This window comes from Coregonus clupeaformis, chromosome 8, assembly GCF_020615455.1.
Source record: "Coregonus clupeaformis isolate EN_2021a chromosome 8, ASM2061545v1, whole genome shotgun sequence".
NCBI classification, from domain to species: Eukaryota; Metazoa; Chordata; class Actinopteri; order Salmoniformes; family Salmonidae; genus Coregonus; species Coregonus clupeaformis.
Window position 1 is genome coordinate 27,127,932 of NC_059199.1, and position 17,173 is coordinate 27,145,104.

Genomic DNA, 17,173 nt, shown 5'->3' on the forward strand with positions numbered 1-17,173 from the left:
GAGGAACCCAGGGCCAACCGCACCAGCATATGGTCTCACAAGGGGTCTGAGGATCTCATCTCGGTACCTAATGGCAGTCAGGCTACCTCTGGCGAGCACATGGAGGGCTGTGCGGCCCCCCAAAGAAATGCCACCCCACACCATGACTGACCCACCGCCAAACCGGTCATGCTGGAGGATGTTGCAGGCAGCAGAACGTTCTCCACGGCGTCTCCAGACTCTGTCACGTCTGTCACATGTGCTCAGTGTGAACCTGCTTTCATCTGTGAAGAGCACAGGGCACCAGTGGCAAATTTGCCAATCTTGGTGTTCTCTGGCAAATGCCAAACGTCCTGCACGGTGTTGGGCTGTAAGCACAACCCCCACCTGTGGACGTCGGGCCCTCATACCACCCTCATGGAGTCTGTTTCTGACCGTTTGAGCAGACACATGCACATTTGTGGCCTGCTGGAGGTCATTTTGCAGGGCTCTGGCAGTGCTCCTCCTGCTCCTCCTTGCACAAAGGCAGAGGTAGCAGTCCTGCTGCTGGGTTGTTGGCCTCCTCCACGTCTCCTGATGTACTGGCCTGTCTCCTGGTAGCGCCTCCATGCTCTGGACACTACGCTGACAGACACAGCAAACCTTCTTGCCACAGCTCGCATTGATGTGCCATCCTGGATGAGCTGCACTACCTGAGCCACTTGTGTGGGTTGTAGACTCCGTCTCATGCTACCACTAGAGTGAAAGCACCGCCAGCATTCAAAAGTGACCAAAACATCAGCCAGGAAGCATAGGAACTGAGAAGTGGTCTGTGGTCACCACCTGCAAACCAGTCCTTTATTGGGGGTGTCTTGCTAATTGCCTATAATTTCCACCTGTTGTCTATTCCATTTGCACAACAGCATGTGACATTTACTGTCAATCAGTGTTGCTTCCTAAGTGGACAGTTTGATTTCACAGAAGTGTGATTGACTTGGAGTTACATTGTGTTTAAGTGTTCCCTTTATTTTTTTGAGCAGTGTATCTATCCAATGTTATCATGATTTGTTATAAGGGATATTATACTTTAGTAATCCACAATGACCTGGTGATGTAAAAGTCTAATAATGACATTTCCATATACCTACAGATACCTTGTAACTGGAGATTCCTTCAAAACGATTGCCTAGGGCACTGCAAGGTTGGGTGACCAAGGCCATCTGGGACTGCCTCATGGGGGAATTCAGGCGTGTGAAGGATAACCTGTGTCCTGCATAACTTCATGAGGATGGACACGAGGACCAGGAGGGGGATCTGCAGCTCGCCGCCGTGTGCCAGAGGAGAGGTCTACTGCTGTGCAGGATGTTACAAGGATGGGGGCCAACAATGCAGCACGGGAGGTAATCCATGTGCGTGAGATCTTCACCTCCTACTTCTTTGAAGAGGGTGCTGTTCCCTGACAACACCATAGAATACACTATGCACAACCAAATGCTCTTTTAAGAGCCATTCACATAGTAATAAAAGTTATTCCATTTACTTAGCTATGTCAACTGCAGTTATTCAATTCCCAATTTCTCTACTTTTGATTTCTACTTCTCAGGTGAGGGTGTTGTTCAGGTAAGGGTGGTGTCTGTACAAAAACAAAACAGGCTCTTTTAAGAGTCACCCATATTGAAAACAAATAGGATAATTAGACACCCTATAACCCACACACTCGTGTATCAATCTGATTGATGATTGTGTTGTGCAGTAAGCAGGCTCAGGTGTATAACTGTGGCTCCTTCCACCTTCAAAGAATAGGCAAGAGGACCAACCATGGATAATAGTAAGACACTTCATTGTTTCTATTTATATAACTATGCTATATTGTTTGTCCTCATGTGCCTGTGCATGTTTTTCAGTATAAAGTACTCTGCAGCCACTTTGTGTGGTCTCACCTGGTGTCCACACTCAGATTCCTGTTGAACATTGTGTCTTTAACTGCCTTATTTTCTCAATAAGTCTCTCTCCTTCACTTCATCCCCCTTCTCCCTAAATCCTCTAGGTTATATCAGCTGTGTCGGTGAACCCCTCCCGCATCTGAACTGGCTGACAGAGGGCACTTGGTCGGGTCAACAGGAAGTATTATTAAAGAGATGCTTTACATTGAAATACAGAGAGATGTAGTAGTCCCAGAGTTAATGATACAAGGTCAGTTTTGCATTTCACCTTCTGATGATTATGATGACTGACAGTGTTAGCATGATTAAGCATGATTAAGTTTTATTTTATTCTGTCTTTCGTCTGCAGGTATGTTTTGATGTGAGAGCGAGTACCAACCCCCGGTCCCGTCATCACCATCTCACCCGCTCTTAAGATAACCTTCGGACCAACTGGGGGCCCAAGGCTGTTACGAGACACGCTAAAGACACTTGTAATTGTTATGAACTGAGTGAATATTAGGGTAGCACTGTAATTCATTAATCATATGCTGTCTTCCCTGCTCCTCTGTTCTTCCCCTTAGTCTTTAACACTCTTAGACCTCTCTACCCGCCAACTCTTTCTTCCTCTGTTTTTATAACAGGGGGTAAACAGAAGATAGCCCTAAATCCATATTACGGCAAGAACAGCTCAAATAAGCAAAGAGAAACAACAGTCCATCAAAGACATTAAGGTCAGTCAATCCGGAAAATTTCAATAACGTAAGGGTTATTTTACCAAGAAGAAGAGTGATGGAGTGCTGCATCAGATGACCTGGCCTCCACAATCCCCCGACCTCAACCCAATTCAGATGGTTTGGGGTGAGTCGGACCGCAGAGTGAAGGAAAAGCAGACAATAAGTGCTCAGCATATGTGGGAACTCCTTCAAGACTGTTGGAAAAGCATTCCACGTGAAGCTGGTTGAAAGAATGCCAAGAGTGTGCAAAGCTGTCAAAGGCAAAGGGTGGCGTTTTGAAAAATAAAATATTTTGATTTGTTTAACACTTTGGTTACTACATTATGCCATATGTGTTATTTCATAGTTTGTCTTCACTATTATTCTACAATGTAGAAAATAGTAAAAATAAATAAAAACCCTGGAATGAGTAGGTGTGTCCAAACTTTTGACTGGTACTGTAGCTTCACGTCAGTCCAAAACACCTCACTACGCAAACAATTACGAAATAAGTGTTCAATAGATTGTTTCTAGTTCACGAAAACTGCATTCACTGGTAACATCAGTAGTATATTTAGAAATCAAGCTATTACACTGGTAGAATCTATGGATAATCTTAAAGGAGATCTCCTTTACTTTGTTGGTCACCGTAAATTTGTGTGGAGTGAGCCAAGCACGGCGCCAGTTCACGTCAAACAATGAAGCCGAACAAAATATGGCAGAAGGAATCGATTTCCTGTAGTACATATCCCTTAAGAAATTCAACAATCATTTATTATCTACACTAAACAAATATATAAACGCAACATTTGATTTGCAACAATTCCAAAGATTTTACTGAGTTACAGTTCATATAAGGTTCAGTCAATTTAAATAAATTCATTAGGCCATAATCTATGGATTTCACATGACTGGGAATACAGATATGCATCTGTTGGTCGCAGATACCTTAAAAAAAAAAGGTAGGGGCGTGTATCAGGTGCCCCTGTGTAATGATCATGCTGTTTAATCAGCTTCTTGATATGCCACACCTGTCAGGTGGATGGATTATCTTGGCAAAGGAGAAATGCTCACTAACAGGGATGTAAACAAATTTGTGCACAAAATTTGAGATAAGCTTTCTGTGCATATGGAACATTTCTGGGATCTTTAATTTCAGCTCATTAAACATAGGACCAACACTTTACATGTTGTGTTTATATTTTTGTTCAGTATAGTAAACCTATGCCATTCACCTGGATATCACTTACAGTAGATGTTCTAGAATATGCCTTATTCTGTAGTAAAGATTTTATCCCACTAGGTATAGCCTTTAGAACAATGTTATATTCCTTGCTTGAAACCTCAAAGTTGTCTCTTTCCATAATCGCTCTGTATATTTGCTGACTAGGACAATTTTTTTCGAGAACCAATTACGGTAAAATAACATCTTGTTTCTATGTAACATAGACCCATTATTCCATATAAAACATTTATGAGGTGAAAAGTTGTGTTTATACAGCAAAGCCCAACACATTAAAGCCTGCTTGTGAAAGCTGCCAATTACACAGGAAGTTTACTAACAATATAAGGACATTGTAGTAAAACATTAAGCCCTCCAAGCTTCTGAAAAACGAAATGAAAATGTTTTTCCATATGAAGTCCTCTAATCAAGGAGTTCCATAGAGTCACTCAAACTGTTATCTAAGGAGTAAAGATTCTCATAAAACTTTGTGGTAAAGTCTGAGAACTCTATCCTCAGAGGTTACCCCATGAATCTTACATTTCCTGTGTGTCGAGTTTCTCTCTTCTCTCTTCCAAATTAAAAAAGTATCTGTTCTTTTTCGCCTTTTTCAAGTAATTGTTTTCTGGACCTTAAGGCTCCTCTAGGCTTTTCCTCATATAATTTATCTAGTTCATTCTTTAAATCATAAAACGTAGCCTTCTCATTAAGATCAATTTTCTCCTTAAAGCAAGCTGCTTTCCCATCGGTAATTCAAGCTGAGCGGATTAAACATTTCAGCAGTTCCCAATATATCCCATATTCTGCATTAGAGGTAGCTAAATTCCAATAAACAGAAATTAGATTCTTAATAAAACATTTTAAATCATGCAATAACAATGGATTATTCAATTTCTAAAAACCATCAGTGCATTTCTCATCATCACGGCACATTCTTAGTCAGCCGTAGAACTTTATGATCCGTCAGGACTGCAGGCAGTATTTTGACCTCTACCGTGTTGCGGTAATGGAAACACCACTACATTTTTATTTGACAGAACGTTTTTTGTTTTGTTGGTGTGACGTCATTACATCCAGCTGTTTTTATCGACAAGATAGTTAAATGGTAATTGTAACATCTATTTTCTATGCAAACTTTCTAATGTCGACAACAAAAGTTAATGGAAACATAGCTACTGAAACAACCCCACTCTTCCAGCCGCAACCAGACCACAGAGTTACTGTACCGTCTTTGGCAAGACCCTTCTCCACAAGTGCTTGATGGTCTATTTTGACTAAGGTTTAATACCTTTACAAAACATTTTCTTTGGAAACATTTAAGGAAAATGTGCGAATATAGTTTACCGAAATATTATTTGGGGCAGATTAACTTTGCAGAATAAATTAGGAATGCTGAAAAGGACATTTCAATACTTCAGAATTAATTTATTAAAAGCACAATTTAAGAATCGTAATATGAACAAAAACTTTGGACTATTACAGTATATTCATACATTTACTTCAGCGGTGAAGCTGGAAGAAGATGTCAGGCCGTTCATAACTTTTCCCTGCACTCTGGATCACAACGACAATTTAGGATTCTTGACGACCTTTTCATACCAAGCTCACATTTATAATCCCACGCCAGCTCTGTACCAGCTCTGATGCGCCTGAAAAATACAGAGACAATATTATGATGAATATACAGAAGTGCATATTTGAATGCACATGCTTTAGTCCCCCTGGGCATGGGCATTTATTATAGAGCCAAAGACATGAGCATATTAATCCTGGCTTGGACTCTCAAAAGACCAACCATTAGCACAAGCAATAGATAATATCCCATAAGTCATAACAGAAGGTCACTAACTTGCTGGCGAAGAAGGCCACCCAGGGGAATCGAAGGTCATGTGTGTCCACAAAAACATTCTGCGCAAACAGGTTTGGGTGGCAGCTATGCTGTAGGGAGAGAAAAGGGAGGGGGACACAGTGGATGTGAGCTTTATGACTATTTTTATTCCCATTCATGACGAGTAGTAGGATGAAATTCGTTGTTTACTCCTGCCCTTTATTGTAACCTGGGTAAGATGTTGAGATGGCGGATTTCTGAGAAGTATGGATGTAGGTCAAATCATACAGTCGGCATACTATCCAACACATGATACCTTCTGATTATTCCTCCTCGTGACTCACATTGAGGTAGCGACCCACATTCCCCTCCAGCTTTGCATCAATTATGTAGCATGACTCCTCGCCATCAAAAAAACGCCTTGTGGCGTTTGAGGCCTCCTTGTCATTTCCCTCTGCTTTACCATCCTGCTGGTCAGAAGATTTGTCATCAGAGCCCGATTTCTTCGCTGGGTCTATGAGAGAGTGTCATTTGATGAGTCTGGGAACCAGTCCTATAACTTATTTTTTTAAATCCAGAAATAAAAGTAGAGAGTTCATGAACAGGTTTCTGTCTATACTTTTGTCTGTGCTTTATTTTCCTTTACCTTCCTACATTATTTTGAGAAACCAACATTTATCAAACCAAATAGGAGTGAATCCTCTACTAAACCTCGGTAACCTTTTTCGTTTCCCTCCATGTTTGCTTTTCACTCAGTATACTTTTCTTTATATAAGGTTTCCTCTTACCCTCCTGTAGTATTTTGGCATGCCTGCGTGTGATGTAGCTCCTCTCCATAGAGGAGACGTTGTGCCTGAACTCAGAGTCGCCATCATCTTCACTGACATCGTAGTCCTTGTCTTCATAATTATCATCACTGAGTTGTTCTTCATCTTCGTCATCCGAGTTGTTCTTCTTCATACGTCGCTGCACTTTCTCATGGTTTCCCTTCTCTTCCTCATCATTGCTCAAATCATCACCTCCATCACAGTCATCATGTTCACTGTTGACGTCTTCTACGGGCTCTTCTTCTGAACCTGATGGGGAACAGAGGTCGCAATATTACAGAGATGGTCAGTTCTGTTGCTTCTCTTTGCACTCCCTGCGTGTCCACTGGGTGTGTGCATTTACAACTCATGAATCGACACGGAAACCCAATCTATCATTTTCACAATCAAATAAACATAACACACAGATAGGATAGATCTGATGCTATAGCTGCCAGTGAGGCCAGGCTCTCTGCGTATATGTACCTGACTCCTTGTCAGAGCGGCGGGCCTCACTCTCGTAGCCCTCCTTGCTCTCAGCTCCCTCTATGTGGTTCAGGTTGACCATGTACATGTTTCCCTCTGTGCCCAAACTCTTCTTGTTCATGATTATCCCTAAGGGGAGAGATGGCAAAGGGAAAAGTTGTGAGCATTGTGTGCAGTATAACCAGAAGAATGGCATTGGTTGGGTTAAGTTAGGTTAGATTGGGTTCCTAGCTCAGTCTCACCAGTGTAAGTGCAGATGAAGGTGCCCTTGGCAACGTCATCCAGGCAGCGGATTCCCCAGCTCTTCCCCACGGTCATGAAGAGCTGTAGCCGCAGCTGAAGGCCGTGCTGCACCACCCGGTTAGAGCACATCCGTGGGTCACAGCGGCACAGTGAATTACACTCATATATACTGCAGACAGAGAGAGGTGGAGAGGGTTGATATAGATATAATAATTGTTATAATAATAAGAGCTTTTCAGACATTGCTCTCAAAGCATGTCACAGATAACACAAATGCAGAGAAAGAGCTGAGAGATAGAGGAGAACATTGAGGTGATGCCAAAGACTGACCAAAAAATACCAAAGACAAACATTCAAAGGGATATTGCGACTGATGGATAATTGACAGATGTACACTATCGTTCAAAAATTTGGGGTCACTTAGAAATGTCCTTGTTTTCGAAAGAAAAGCAATTTTGTTGTCCATTAAAATAATATCAAATTGATCAGAAATACAGTGTAGACATTGTTAATGTTGTAAATTACTATTGTAGCTGGAAACGGCTGATTTTCCACAGAATATCTACATAGGCATACAGAGGACCATTATCAGCAACCATCAGTCCTGTGTTCCAATGGCACGTTGTGTTTGCTAATCCAAGTTGATCATTTTAAAAGGCTAATTGATCATTAGAAAACCATTTTGCAATTATGTTAGCACAGCTGAAAACTGTTGTGCTGATTAAAGAAGCAAAACTGGCCTTCTTGAGGCTAGTTGAGTATCTGGAGCATCAGCAATTGTGGGTTCAATTACAGGCTCAAAATGGCCAGAAACAAATAACTTTCTTCTGAAACTCGTCAGTCTATTCTTGATCTGAGAAATGAAGGCTATTCCATGCGAGAAATTGCCAAGAACTGAAGATCTCATACAACGCTGTGTACTACTCCCTTCACAGAACAGCGCAAACTGGCTCTAACCAGAATAGAAAGAGGAGTGGGAGGCCCCGCTGCACAACTGAGCAAGCAGACAAATACATTAGTGTCTAGTTTGAGAAACAGACGCCTCACTGGTCCTCAACTGGCAGCTTCATTAAATAGTACCCGCAAAACACCAGTCTCAACGTCAACAGTGAAGAGGTGACTCCGGGATGCTGACCTTCTAGGCAGAGTTGCAAAGAAAAAGCCATATCTCAGACTGCCCATCTTAATATTTTATTTTTATTGCCCAGTCTGAGATATGGCTTTTTCGAACCCACAACTGCTGATGCTCCAGATACTCAACTAGTTTCAAGAAGGCCAGTTGTATTGCTTCTTTAATCAGCACAACCGTTTTCAGCTGTGCTAACATAATTGGAAAAGGGTTTTCTAATGATCAATTAGCCTTTTAAAATGATAAACTTAGATTAGCAAACACAACGTGCCATTGGAACACAGGACTGATGGTTGCTGATAATGGGCCTCTGTACGCCAATGTAGATATTCCATAAAAATATCAGCAGTTTCCAGCTACAATAGCCATTTACAACATTAACAATGTCTACACTGTTTGATGTTATTTTAATGGTCAAAAAAATTGCTTTTCTTTCGAAAACAAGGACATTTCTAAGTGACCCCAAACTTTTGAACGGTAGTGTACATGAAGAGACACATTGACAGCCTCACCCTGTGGAGAGCCGTTTCTCCAGCCTCTTGTGTTTGTAGCCGGCGTTGACGTCCTCAGGTCCCCCTGGTGACAGGGCTGTGGCTTGGATGGTCAGCTGGTGACAGGAGCATGCCGACCTACATCAACACAATATACATGTCCATAAATACACGTCAACACAACCTCCACATACCCCATGTAAAAAAGTAATGACCATCATGCTTTTAGGGAAAGAGGATCATTTTCTACATGTATTAAACTGCGAGTCCTTTAAATAAATTAAAGGAAATACGTTGCAGTGACAGAGAACTTTAACCCATGTGACACACACACACACAACACACACCTGTCCCTGCAGCCGTCGGTGCAGTCGCAGCCCACCAGAAAGTCAGAGCTGGTGTTGAGGGAGACCCCGCTGGCCGCCACGCGCTGCTTGTTGTAGATCACCGAGATTGGCCGGATGTTGTTGAGTTCGTTGATGCAGGACAGCGGCTGGTTCTCTCTGCCCAGCGTCAGGTCTAGGATGTTGATCTTGTAGGGCCGGGGTTGGTGGGTGGTGGTCACAGACACAAAGGGGTCCAGGCAGAACATATCCAGGAAGAGGAAGTCACAGCGGGTCTGTTGAAGGTAGTCCTGCACCGCAGTCATGTTGCTCAGGCTGAGGCCACACGGCGACTGGTAGAAGATGTGGAAATACGTCTGAGAGAGACAGAGACAGAGGGCCCGGAGGAAGGATGTGAGAAAACACAAAGAGAGCGCATAACCACACTAGAGTTTTTAATAACTACAAGGAGTATGAATACTGGATGACAACAGAATAATACATTATTTTCCATCTGCTACAATGGAAATGTGTAATTTGCTCTGCTCCCAACTCCCCAGTTAAGAAGAGCAGTATCAGGCACGATGCAGCACCCCCAGGAGCGGAGTCATCACTATAGGTATTGGCAGAGTTCTGTATAATGAAGTATGACGTTCCAGACAGCTAGGTGCTCACCTTGTTAATGACCTGGACAGAAGTTTCCCCCTAGGCACAGATCTAGGATCAGCTTCCCCTCCCCAATGCAAACCTTAACCATTAGAGGGGAAAACGCTAAACTCACCTAAGATCAACGTCTAGGGGCAACTTCACCCTACACCCACCTTGTTATTGACCCGGCGGCGGCCTTTCATGCGGCGGAACTCGCAGAGCAGGGGGATGAGCAGCGGGTTGCGTCCACGGTGCTTGGCCTCGACCTTTGACCGGATGCAGTCCAGGCAGGCTGGGCAGCATCGGTGGTGGGTGAAGGTGACCGAACCTTTAGCTGTGATGACAGACGACTTGTCGGTTGTACGGTCCTGGCCATAGGGCCTCCTGACGTGATCAGGGAGAAGATGACATGGGTTTGAGGGAGAATGAACGAGGTATTGTTATTCTGAAACAAGGATCCAAAGGACTAAAGGTCAAATATATACTTATATTTGTCCTGTTTCACACGTGTGTAACCTGTACATTTACATTTACGTCATTTAGCAGACGCTCTTATCCAGAGCGACTTACAGTTAAGTGCATACATTATTCTTTTGAATTTTCATACCCCATGGGAATCGAACCCACAACCCTGGCGTTGCAAACGCCATGCTCTACCAACTGAGCTACCGCCCTGCCGGCCATTCCCTCCCCTACCCTGGACGACGCTGGGCCAATTGTGCGCCGGTTGCGGTCGGCTACAGCAGAGCCTGGATTCGAACCAGGATCTCTAGTGGCACAGCTAGCACTGCGATGCAGTGCCTTAGACCACTGCGCCACTCGGGAGACTGTACAAGTGTGTGGTGTGAAATGTAAATGTGTTTTTTGCATATCCCACTCCCCCTGAGACACCCTCGGAGAGTGCACGGCCAGGAATCAGCCATTATTGACGGTGACCCTGGAGCAATAAGGGTTAAGTACCTTCCCCTAGTCGGCTTGGGGATTCGAACTAGCAACCTCTCGGTTACTGGCACAATTATCTAATCACTAGGCTACCTGCTTGCCCTAATCAAATCTAATTATACAGTGCCTTCGGAAAGTATTTAGACCCCTTGACCTTTTCCACATTTTGTTACATTACAGCCTTTTTCTAAAATGGATTAAATACAATCTACACACACTACCGCATAATAACAAAACGAAAACAGGTTTTTAGAATTTTTTGCAAAATTATTTAAAAAACAAAACAGAAATACCTTATTTACATAAGTATTCAGACCCTTTGCTATGAGGCTTGAAATTTGAGCTCAGGTGCATCCTGTTTCCATTGATCATCCTTGAGATGTTTCTAGAACTTGATTGGAGTCCACCTGTGGTAAATTCTGTTGATTGGACATGATTTGGAAAGGCACAAACACACACATATACACTACCGTTCAGAAGTTTGGGGTCACTTAGAAATGCCCTTGTTTTCGAAAGAAAAGCAATTTTTTTGTCCATTAAAATAAACATCAAATTGATCAGAAATACAGTGTAGACATTGTTAATGTAGTAAATGGCTATTGTAGCTGGAAACGGCTGATTTTGTAATGGAATATCTACATAGGCGTACAGAGGCCCATTATCAGCAACCATCAGTCCTGTGTTCCAATGGCATGTTGTGTTTGCTAATCCAAGTTGATCATTTTAAAAAGGCTAATTGATCATAAGAAAACCACTTTGCAATTATGTTAGCACAGCTGAAAACTGGCCTTCTTGAGACTAGTTGAGTATCTGGGGTACCAAAACATTTCTGCAGCATTGAAGGTCCCCAGGAACACAGTGGCCTCCATCATTCTTAAATGGAAGAAGTTTGGAACCACCAAGACTCTTCCTAGAGCTGGTCGCCCGGCCAAACTGAGCAATCGGAGGAGAAGGGCCTTGGTCAGGGAGGTAACCAAGAACCCGATGGTCACTCTGACAGAGCTCCAGAGTTCCTCTGTGGAGATGGGAGAACCTTCCAGAAGGACAACCATCTCTGCAGCACTCCACCAATCAGGCCTTTATGGTAGAGTGGCCAGACGGAAGCCACTCCTCAGTAAAAGGCACATGACAGCCCGCTTGGAGTTTGCCAAAAGGCACCTAAAGACTCTCAGACCATGAGAAACAAGATTCTCTGATCTGATGAAACCAAGATTGAACTCTTTGGCCTGAATGCCAAGCGTCACATCTGGCGGAAACCTGGCACCATCCCTACGGTGAAGCATTGTGGTGGCAGCATCATGCTGTTGGGATGTTTTTCAGCGGCAGGGACTGGGAGACTAGTCAGGATCGAGGGAAACATGAACGGAGCAAAGTACAGAGAGATCCTTGATGAAAACCTGCTCCAGAGCGCTCAGGACCTCAGACTGGGGCGAAGGTTCACCATCCAACAGGACAACGATCCTAAGCACACAGCCAAGACAACGCAGGAGTGGCTTCGGGACAAGTCTCAATGTCCTTTAGTGGCCCAGCCAGAGCCCGGACTTGAACCCATTCGAACATCTCTGGAGAGACCTGAACATAGCTGTGCAGCAATGCTCCCCATCCAACCTGACAGAGCTTGAGAGGATATGTAGAGAGAAAATCTCCAAATACAGGTGTGCCGAGCTTGTAGCGTAATACCCAAGAAGACTCAAGGCTGTAATCGCTGCCAAACGTGCTTCAACAAAGTACAGCGTAAAGGGTCTGAATACTTATGTAAATGTCATATTTCTGTGTTTTTTTGTGTGTTTTCTGCAAACATTTCTCAAAACCTGTTTTTGCTTTGTCATTATGTGTTATTTTGTGTAGATCGATGAGAAGAAAAAAACTATTCAATCAATTTTAGAATAAGGCTGTAATGTAACAAAATGTGGAAAAAGTCAAGGGGTCTGAACACTTTCCGAAATGTACTGTAAATGTATGCAGGAAATACATATTCATGAAATTCGTGGAAGACGCACTTTTGAAAATAGTACAGCAACACAGTTTAAACACAGACATAAATTCTACTCACCCTAAGGGTGCGGAGGGGTTGACGTGCGGTTTGCTGGCATTGGCCATGCTAGTCTGGTGGATGGTATTAGTAGTCGAAACTGATCCCCCTGGGTGATGGACAAAGAGAGAGTGTGCTCGTGAAATAAACACATTGTCCACTTTATGAATCCAAGTACAGGAATGATTCAAAGTACTGTGCACACCATGGAAGGAAACAGACAGCAGACTTAGATGCTCATTCATTCAGACAGACAAGGCTGTAGATGTGTTCCTATTTATCTACAGGACACAGTAACACACAGAGACAGACAGACGGCTAGACAGACATAAAGAAAGACAAAGACAGACTGACATTTACCAGTGTTGGGCCGTGTCACTGCTGGTTTATCCTTTGCCTCCTCAGCACGTTTCTTTATGTTGGCCATATGCTCCAGACGCAAAGAGCCTCGATACACCCATTCCTTATGTTCGTCATCCTGAGAACACACACACTTTACTTTACCACACAATGACACATACAGGAAAAAAGGCTTTGGAAGAATTGGACTTTAGTTAGGTAAGCATCACCAGAATACCAAGCACAATATACTGCAAGTCAATCACTATCACTTCAATCAATGGTTACAGAGTAAGCAGTTGTAGCTTCTCACCTTGAAGACGACACACAACAAGCTGCAGTCGATCTGCTCTACTTCCGTCCTCCTCTGGACCCCCTCAAACTCCACGTTGACGAGCTGGCCTGGTCTGTACTGGGCCATGGGTGGGTAGGGGTACACCTTGATGTAATCCTTGATGAACTCCCTGTTGGCCTCATTCTCTATGTCCTCCCACACCTCCGGCACTTAAGTCGATAGAGAGAGACAGTAGGCTTAGTTTGTGTGTGTGTATGTACGCATGTGTGCGTTTTCCTGCAAGAATCTCACCATGCCTCCATTGCAGATTAAACTTATTGTATGACAACTGCCACATTATGAGTTTCTTTGCTCCATACAAGCCAATGAATTGAAAAATTGATAACTCAAAGTGTATTACTTTGGTATATACTTATATTGTCGCACAGGTGGATTCAGCAACTACAAGGTAATAGCTGGATCTGAATAAGACATCTTACATTTGGTAGGAGGATCAAACAGGATTAAGCCAAGAAGTATTGAGTAATAGTTAAAGAGAGAGAAAATAATTGTCCGAGGCTGTTCTTACGTGGTCTGCAAACAATGTGAATATCCGGCAAGCCTACATAGGAAGGTGTGCCGTCATCAAAAAAGATCAAGAACCTGAAACACAAGGGTGAGCGCCCCAGAGCTTTACTAAGGCATTGATGGATCATATTCAGCATTATGTTGACATATATCATCCAACCACACCCACACACAATAACTATCACTCTCACACACAAAGGGCTGGTCCTGGCCGTTCTTTTTCCAGATGTTGAAATCAGGTTCATTTTCGGTTCTGAGTGAAAGTTGAAAAGACATCATTTATAGCTGTCTATGTTTGGGCAAAATCAAGGCTGGTCCAGACCGGACAAAATATGAACCAAAAATAGATGTCTATGATTGGTTCCGATTTGGTCCCATCCATGTGGTAGGCCCACCGTTTGTAAAACAGGCCGTTGCATTGACTTTATTAGTCCTGAATCCCGTGTTTAATCAATTTAGCTATTTAAAGCTCTGAATATCAGCTACCCAACTTCATCTGGAGTTACCCTGAGCCTATTTGCAATGTCTTTACACAGCGGGAAATGCAGAAGTATTTTCTTTTTCACTATGATCAGCTCGTAAAAAATATATGGATACAAACTTGAAACCACTGATCATGACAATTTAGCCCACGGGATGAAACTCCTGGACAGCATTTGTGAGTAGCCTTATTGTTCATTTTATTTTCACCTGTCCTGTTTATAGGATATGTTTGTTAACATGTCAGCACATTTATTATTTGATTGGGTGCCATTTAGGTTAGGCTATTTGATCTGCGAAACCTGCATGCTGTAAAAAGTTTCCGTCTGTACGCTACAGAAAAGGTAAAATACTATTTCTATCATATGCTATATCTGCGACATGATTTATGTTTTTTGACGGAATGTTGGTGGAGCACCGTAGCGATGCATTTCTCTAATAGCACCCTGGAGAGGTGCGCTGGGAACGGACAATATAAATATTTTGTGTCCCTGCCTTTGGCAAAGTGGGCACTGCTCATCACAGGGCGGCATCAGCGCTCACCTAAAAAGCCCATATGCCACTGGTTGAGAAAAATTGTCATTGTTTTTGGGCAGAATTACCTGTTGTTGGAGGTGAGTCTTGGTCAGTTTTGCTCAGAAAATGACACCCTCGTCAATCTACCGCCATGGCGGCCACCTAATCCTGCCTAATGAGCAGGCGGGCCCTGCGCACACCAACCCAATCACATACACCCACCCACTTAACGCTCATACCTCATGCGGTTCTTTCGGTTGGGGAGTTCAGCCAGAATGCCAGAGTAGAACCAGGACTGGTCGACATCCTTGAACTTGGCCACCACGCGCATGCCCACGTACAGCTGCTCCAGCAAAGCGGTGTTGTCAAAGGCTATGTGGTGTCCTGACAGCATGCTCCTCCCCTTCTCGCTAAAGCCCACCTTATACCTGCTTCCATTCTCTGTGGAGCATCAATGTTTGAGATATAGCGAGCATGGAGAAAACTAAGAAATATGTACAGGACATTTACTGATATACAAGAACAGAAATAACCGGTGGTTGTGTGTGTTCTTACCTGTTCGTTTGATTTCTGTTATCCTGCCTTGGTGCCAGGTATTGGTCCTCCTCCTAGCCAGGACCATCATGTCTGTCTTGATCTCCTCCTCTGTGAGACCGGGGGGTGGCTGAGTCGCGGGGTTGGGTGCATGGGTCGGCGCTTGCAACACGCTGGTCACCACAAACGGAGTGGCTTCGGCAGGTTCTCTTCTCTTCTCTTCACCTTTTCTCAGCCGTCCACGTTTGCTTGACTTGGGATGTTTTGTTAAGACCTTTTTTGATTTTGATGGAGGAGAATAATCATCGCTGTGGTCTTCCTGTGGACTTGGTGGTTCAGACTCTGACAGTGCAAGGGGAGTTGCTGGGGTATCACTAGAGCGTGAGGCTTTATTTGGGGAAACAGATACAGTCACAGAAGGGGTGGTCACAGCTGGAGAAGATGGCATGCTCTCCATGTCATATGCCATGTCATTGTACTAAGGAAGAATGAGAAAAGAGCATGTCAGGAGCATGGCCGAGCCCACACACGTAGAAGTGTGTGTGTGTGTGTGTGTGTGTGTGTGTGTGTGAGAGCATTTTAATACTATCTGGCTTAGTTCTCACATCTTCTGTGTCACTGTCTGTAGCTGTGACTTCTTCAGGTGCAGCTTCAGGAGCAGCAACTGATAAAAAGACAGAGGAGGTGAATGAAAGAATAAAGCATAACGGATTGACATGACATAAAAAAGACTGTTCCCATTCAAACAACATCTCCCTCCATCCCTTACAGCAGGGTTTCCCAAACTCGGTCCTAGGCCTGATTTTCGGTGCCAGGTGCGCCAGATACAGTATATCAGAAACGGCCGCCCTTCTGGGCTTTTCACGCACGATACTGTCTAGAGTTTACCGAGAATGGTGCGACAAACAAAAAACATCCAGTCAGCGGGAGTTCTGTGGGTGAAAACAGCTCATTGATGAGAGAGTTCGAAGGAGAATGGCAAGAATCGTGCAAGCTAATGGGGCGGGCCACAAACAGACAAATAATGGCGCAGTACAACAGTGGTGTGCAGAACTGCAACACGGAACCCACAACTCATCGGTCCTTGTCACGGATAGGCTATTGCAGCAGACGACCACACCGGGTTCCACTCCAATCAGCTAAAAACAAGAAGAAGCAGCTCCAGTGGGCACACGATCAACACTGGACATCTGAGGAGTGGGAAAAAATTGCCTGGTCCGACGGATCCCGGTTCCTGTTGCAGCATGCCTCCATCCTACCTGGTGTTAACGGTACAGGCTGGTGACGGTGTACTGGTGTGGGGAATGTTTTCCTGGCACACGTTAGGTCCCTTGATAGTAACGATTGAATGTCACAGCGTATCTGAACATTGTTGCTGACCAAACCCAATAGATCTTTGGGATGAGATGGAACGGGGTTTTCGCAGCATGAATGTACCACCATTCAATCTGCAGCTCCTGCGAGATGCCATCGCTTCAGCATGGACCAACATCACTGTGGAACGTTTCCGACACCTTGTAGAATCCATGCCCCGATGAATTCATAGATGGGTGTAACTAATAAACTGTGTTATATACATACATATATATACACACACACACACACATACATACATACATATATACACACATATATACATATATACACACACAGCGCCTTCGTAAAGTATTCAGACCCCTTGACTTTTTCCACATTT

At 43.8% G+C, this 17,173-nt stretch overlaps 1 protein-coding gene across 4 annotated transcripts in view; it reads right to left on the bottom strand.

Annotated features, from left to right (window-relative positions):
* Nucleotides 1–5,222: 5,222 nt before the first annotated feature.
* The window catches only part of setdb1a (SET domain bifurcated histone lysine methyltransferase 1a), a 34,804-nt gene continuing 22,853 nt past the window's right edge, over nucleotides 5,223–17,173 (bottom strand). Inside the window, exons 4-19 of one of the 4 annotated variants that reach the window (XM_041882862.2) lie at nucleotides 16,083–16,141; nucleotides 15,499–15,955; nucleotides 15,183–15,384; nucleotides 13,949–14,022; nucleotides 13,399–13,589; nucleotides 13,107–13,224; nucleotides 12,768–12,855; nucleotides 9,946–10,156; nucleotides 9,149–9,501; nucleotides 8,823–8,939; nucleotides 7,181–7,350; nucleotides 6,939–7,067; nucleotides 6,435–6,722; nucleotides 5,991–6,160; nucleotides 5,668–5,756; nucleotides 5,223–5,467 (exon numbers count right to left, since the gene is read on the bottom strand). In XM_041882862.2, the coding sequence (XP_041738796.1) occupies nucleotides 5,353–5,467; nucleotides 5,668–5,756; nucleotides 5,991–6,160; nucleotides 6,435–6,722; nucleotides 6,939–7,067; nucleotides 7,181–7,350; nucleotides 8,823–8,939; nucleotides 9,149–9,501; nucleotides 9,946–10,156; nucleotides 12,768–12,855; nucleotides 13,107–13,224; nucleotides 13,399–13,589; nucleotides 13,949–14,022; nucleotides 15,183–15,384; nucleotides 15,499–15,955; nucleotides 16,083–16,141 (2,831 nt within the window). In that variant the 3' untranslated portion in view covers nucleotides 5,223–5,352. Of the gene's footprint in view, nucleotides 5,468–5,667; nucleotides 5,757–5,990; nucleotides 6,161–6,434; nucleotides 6,723–6,938; nucleotides 7,068–7,180; nucleotides 7,351–8,822; nucleotides 8,940–9,148; nucleotides 9,502–9,945; nucleotides 10,157–12,767; nucleotides 12,856–13,100; nucleotides 13,225–13,398; nucleotides 13,590–13,948; nucleotides 14,023–15,182; nucleotides 15,385–15,498; nucleotides 15,956–16,082; nucleotides 16,142–17,173 lie in introns of those variants that run through there. The other 3 variants (XM_041882861.2, XM_041882865.1, XM_041882864.2) reach the window with 3 other exon arrangements.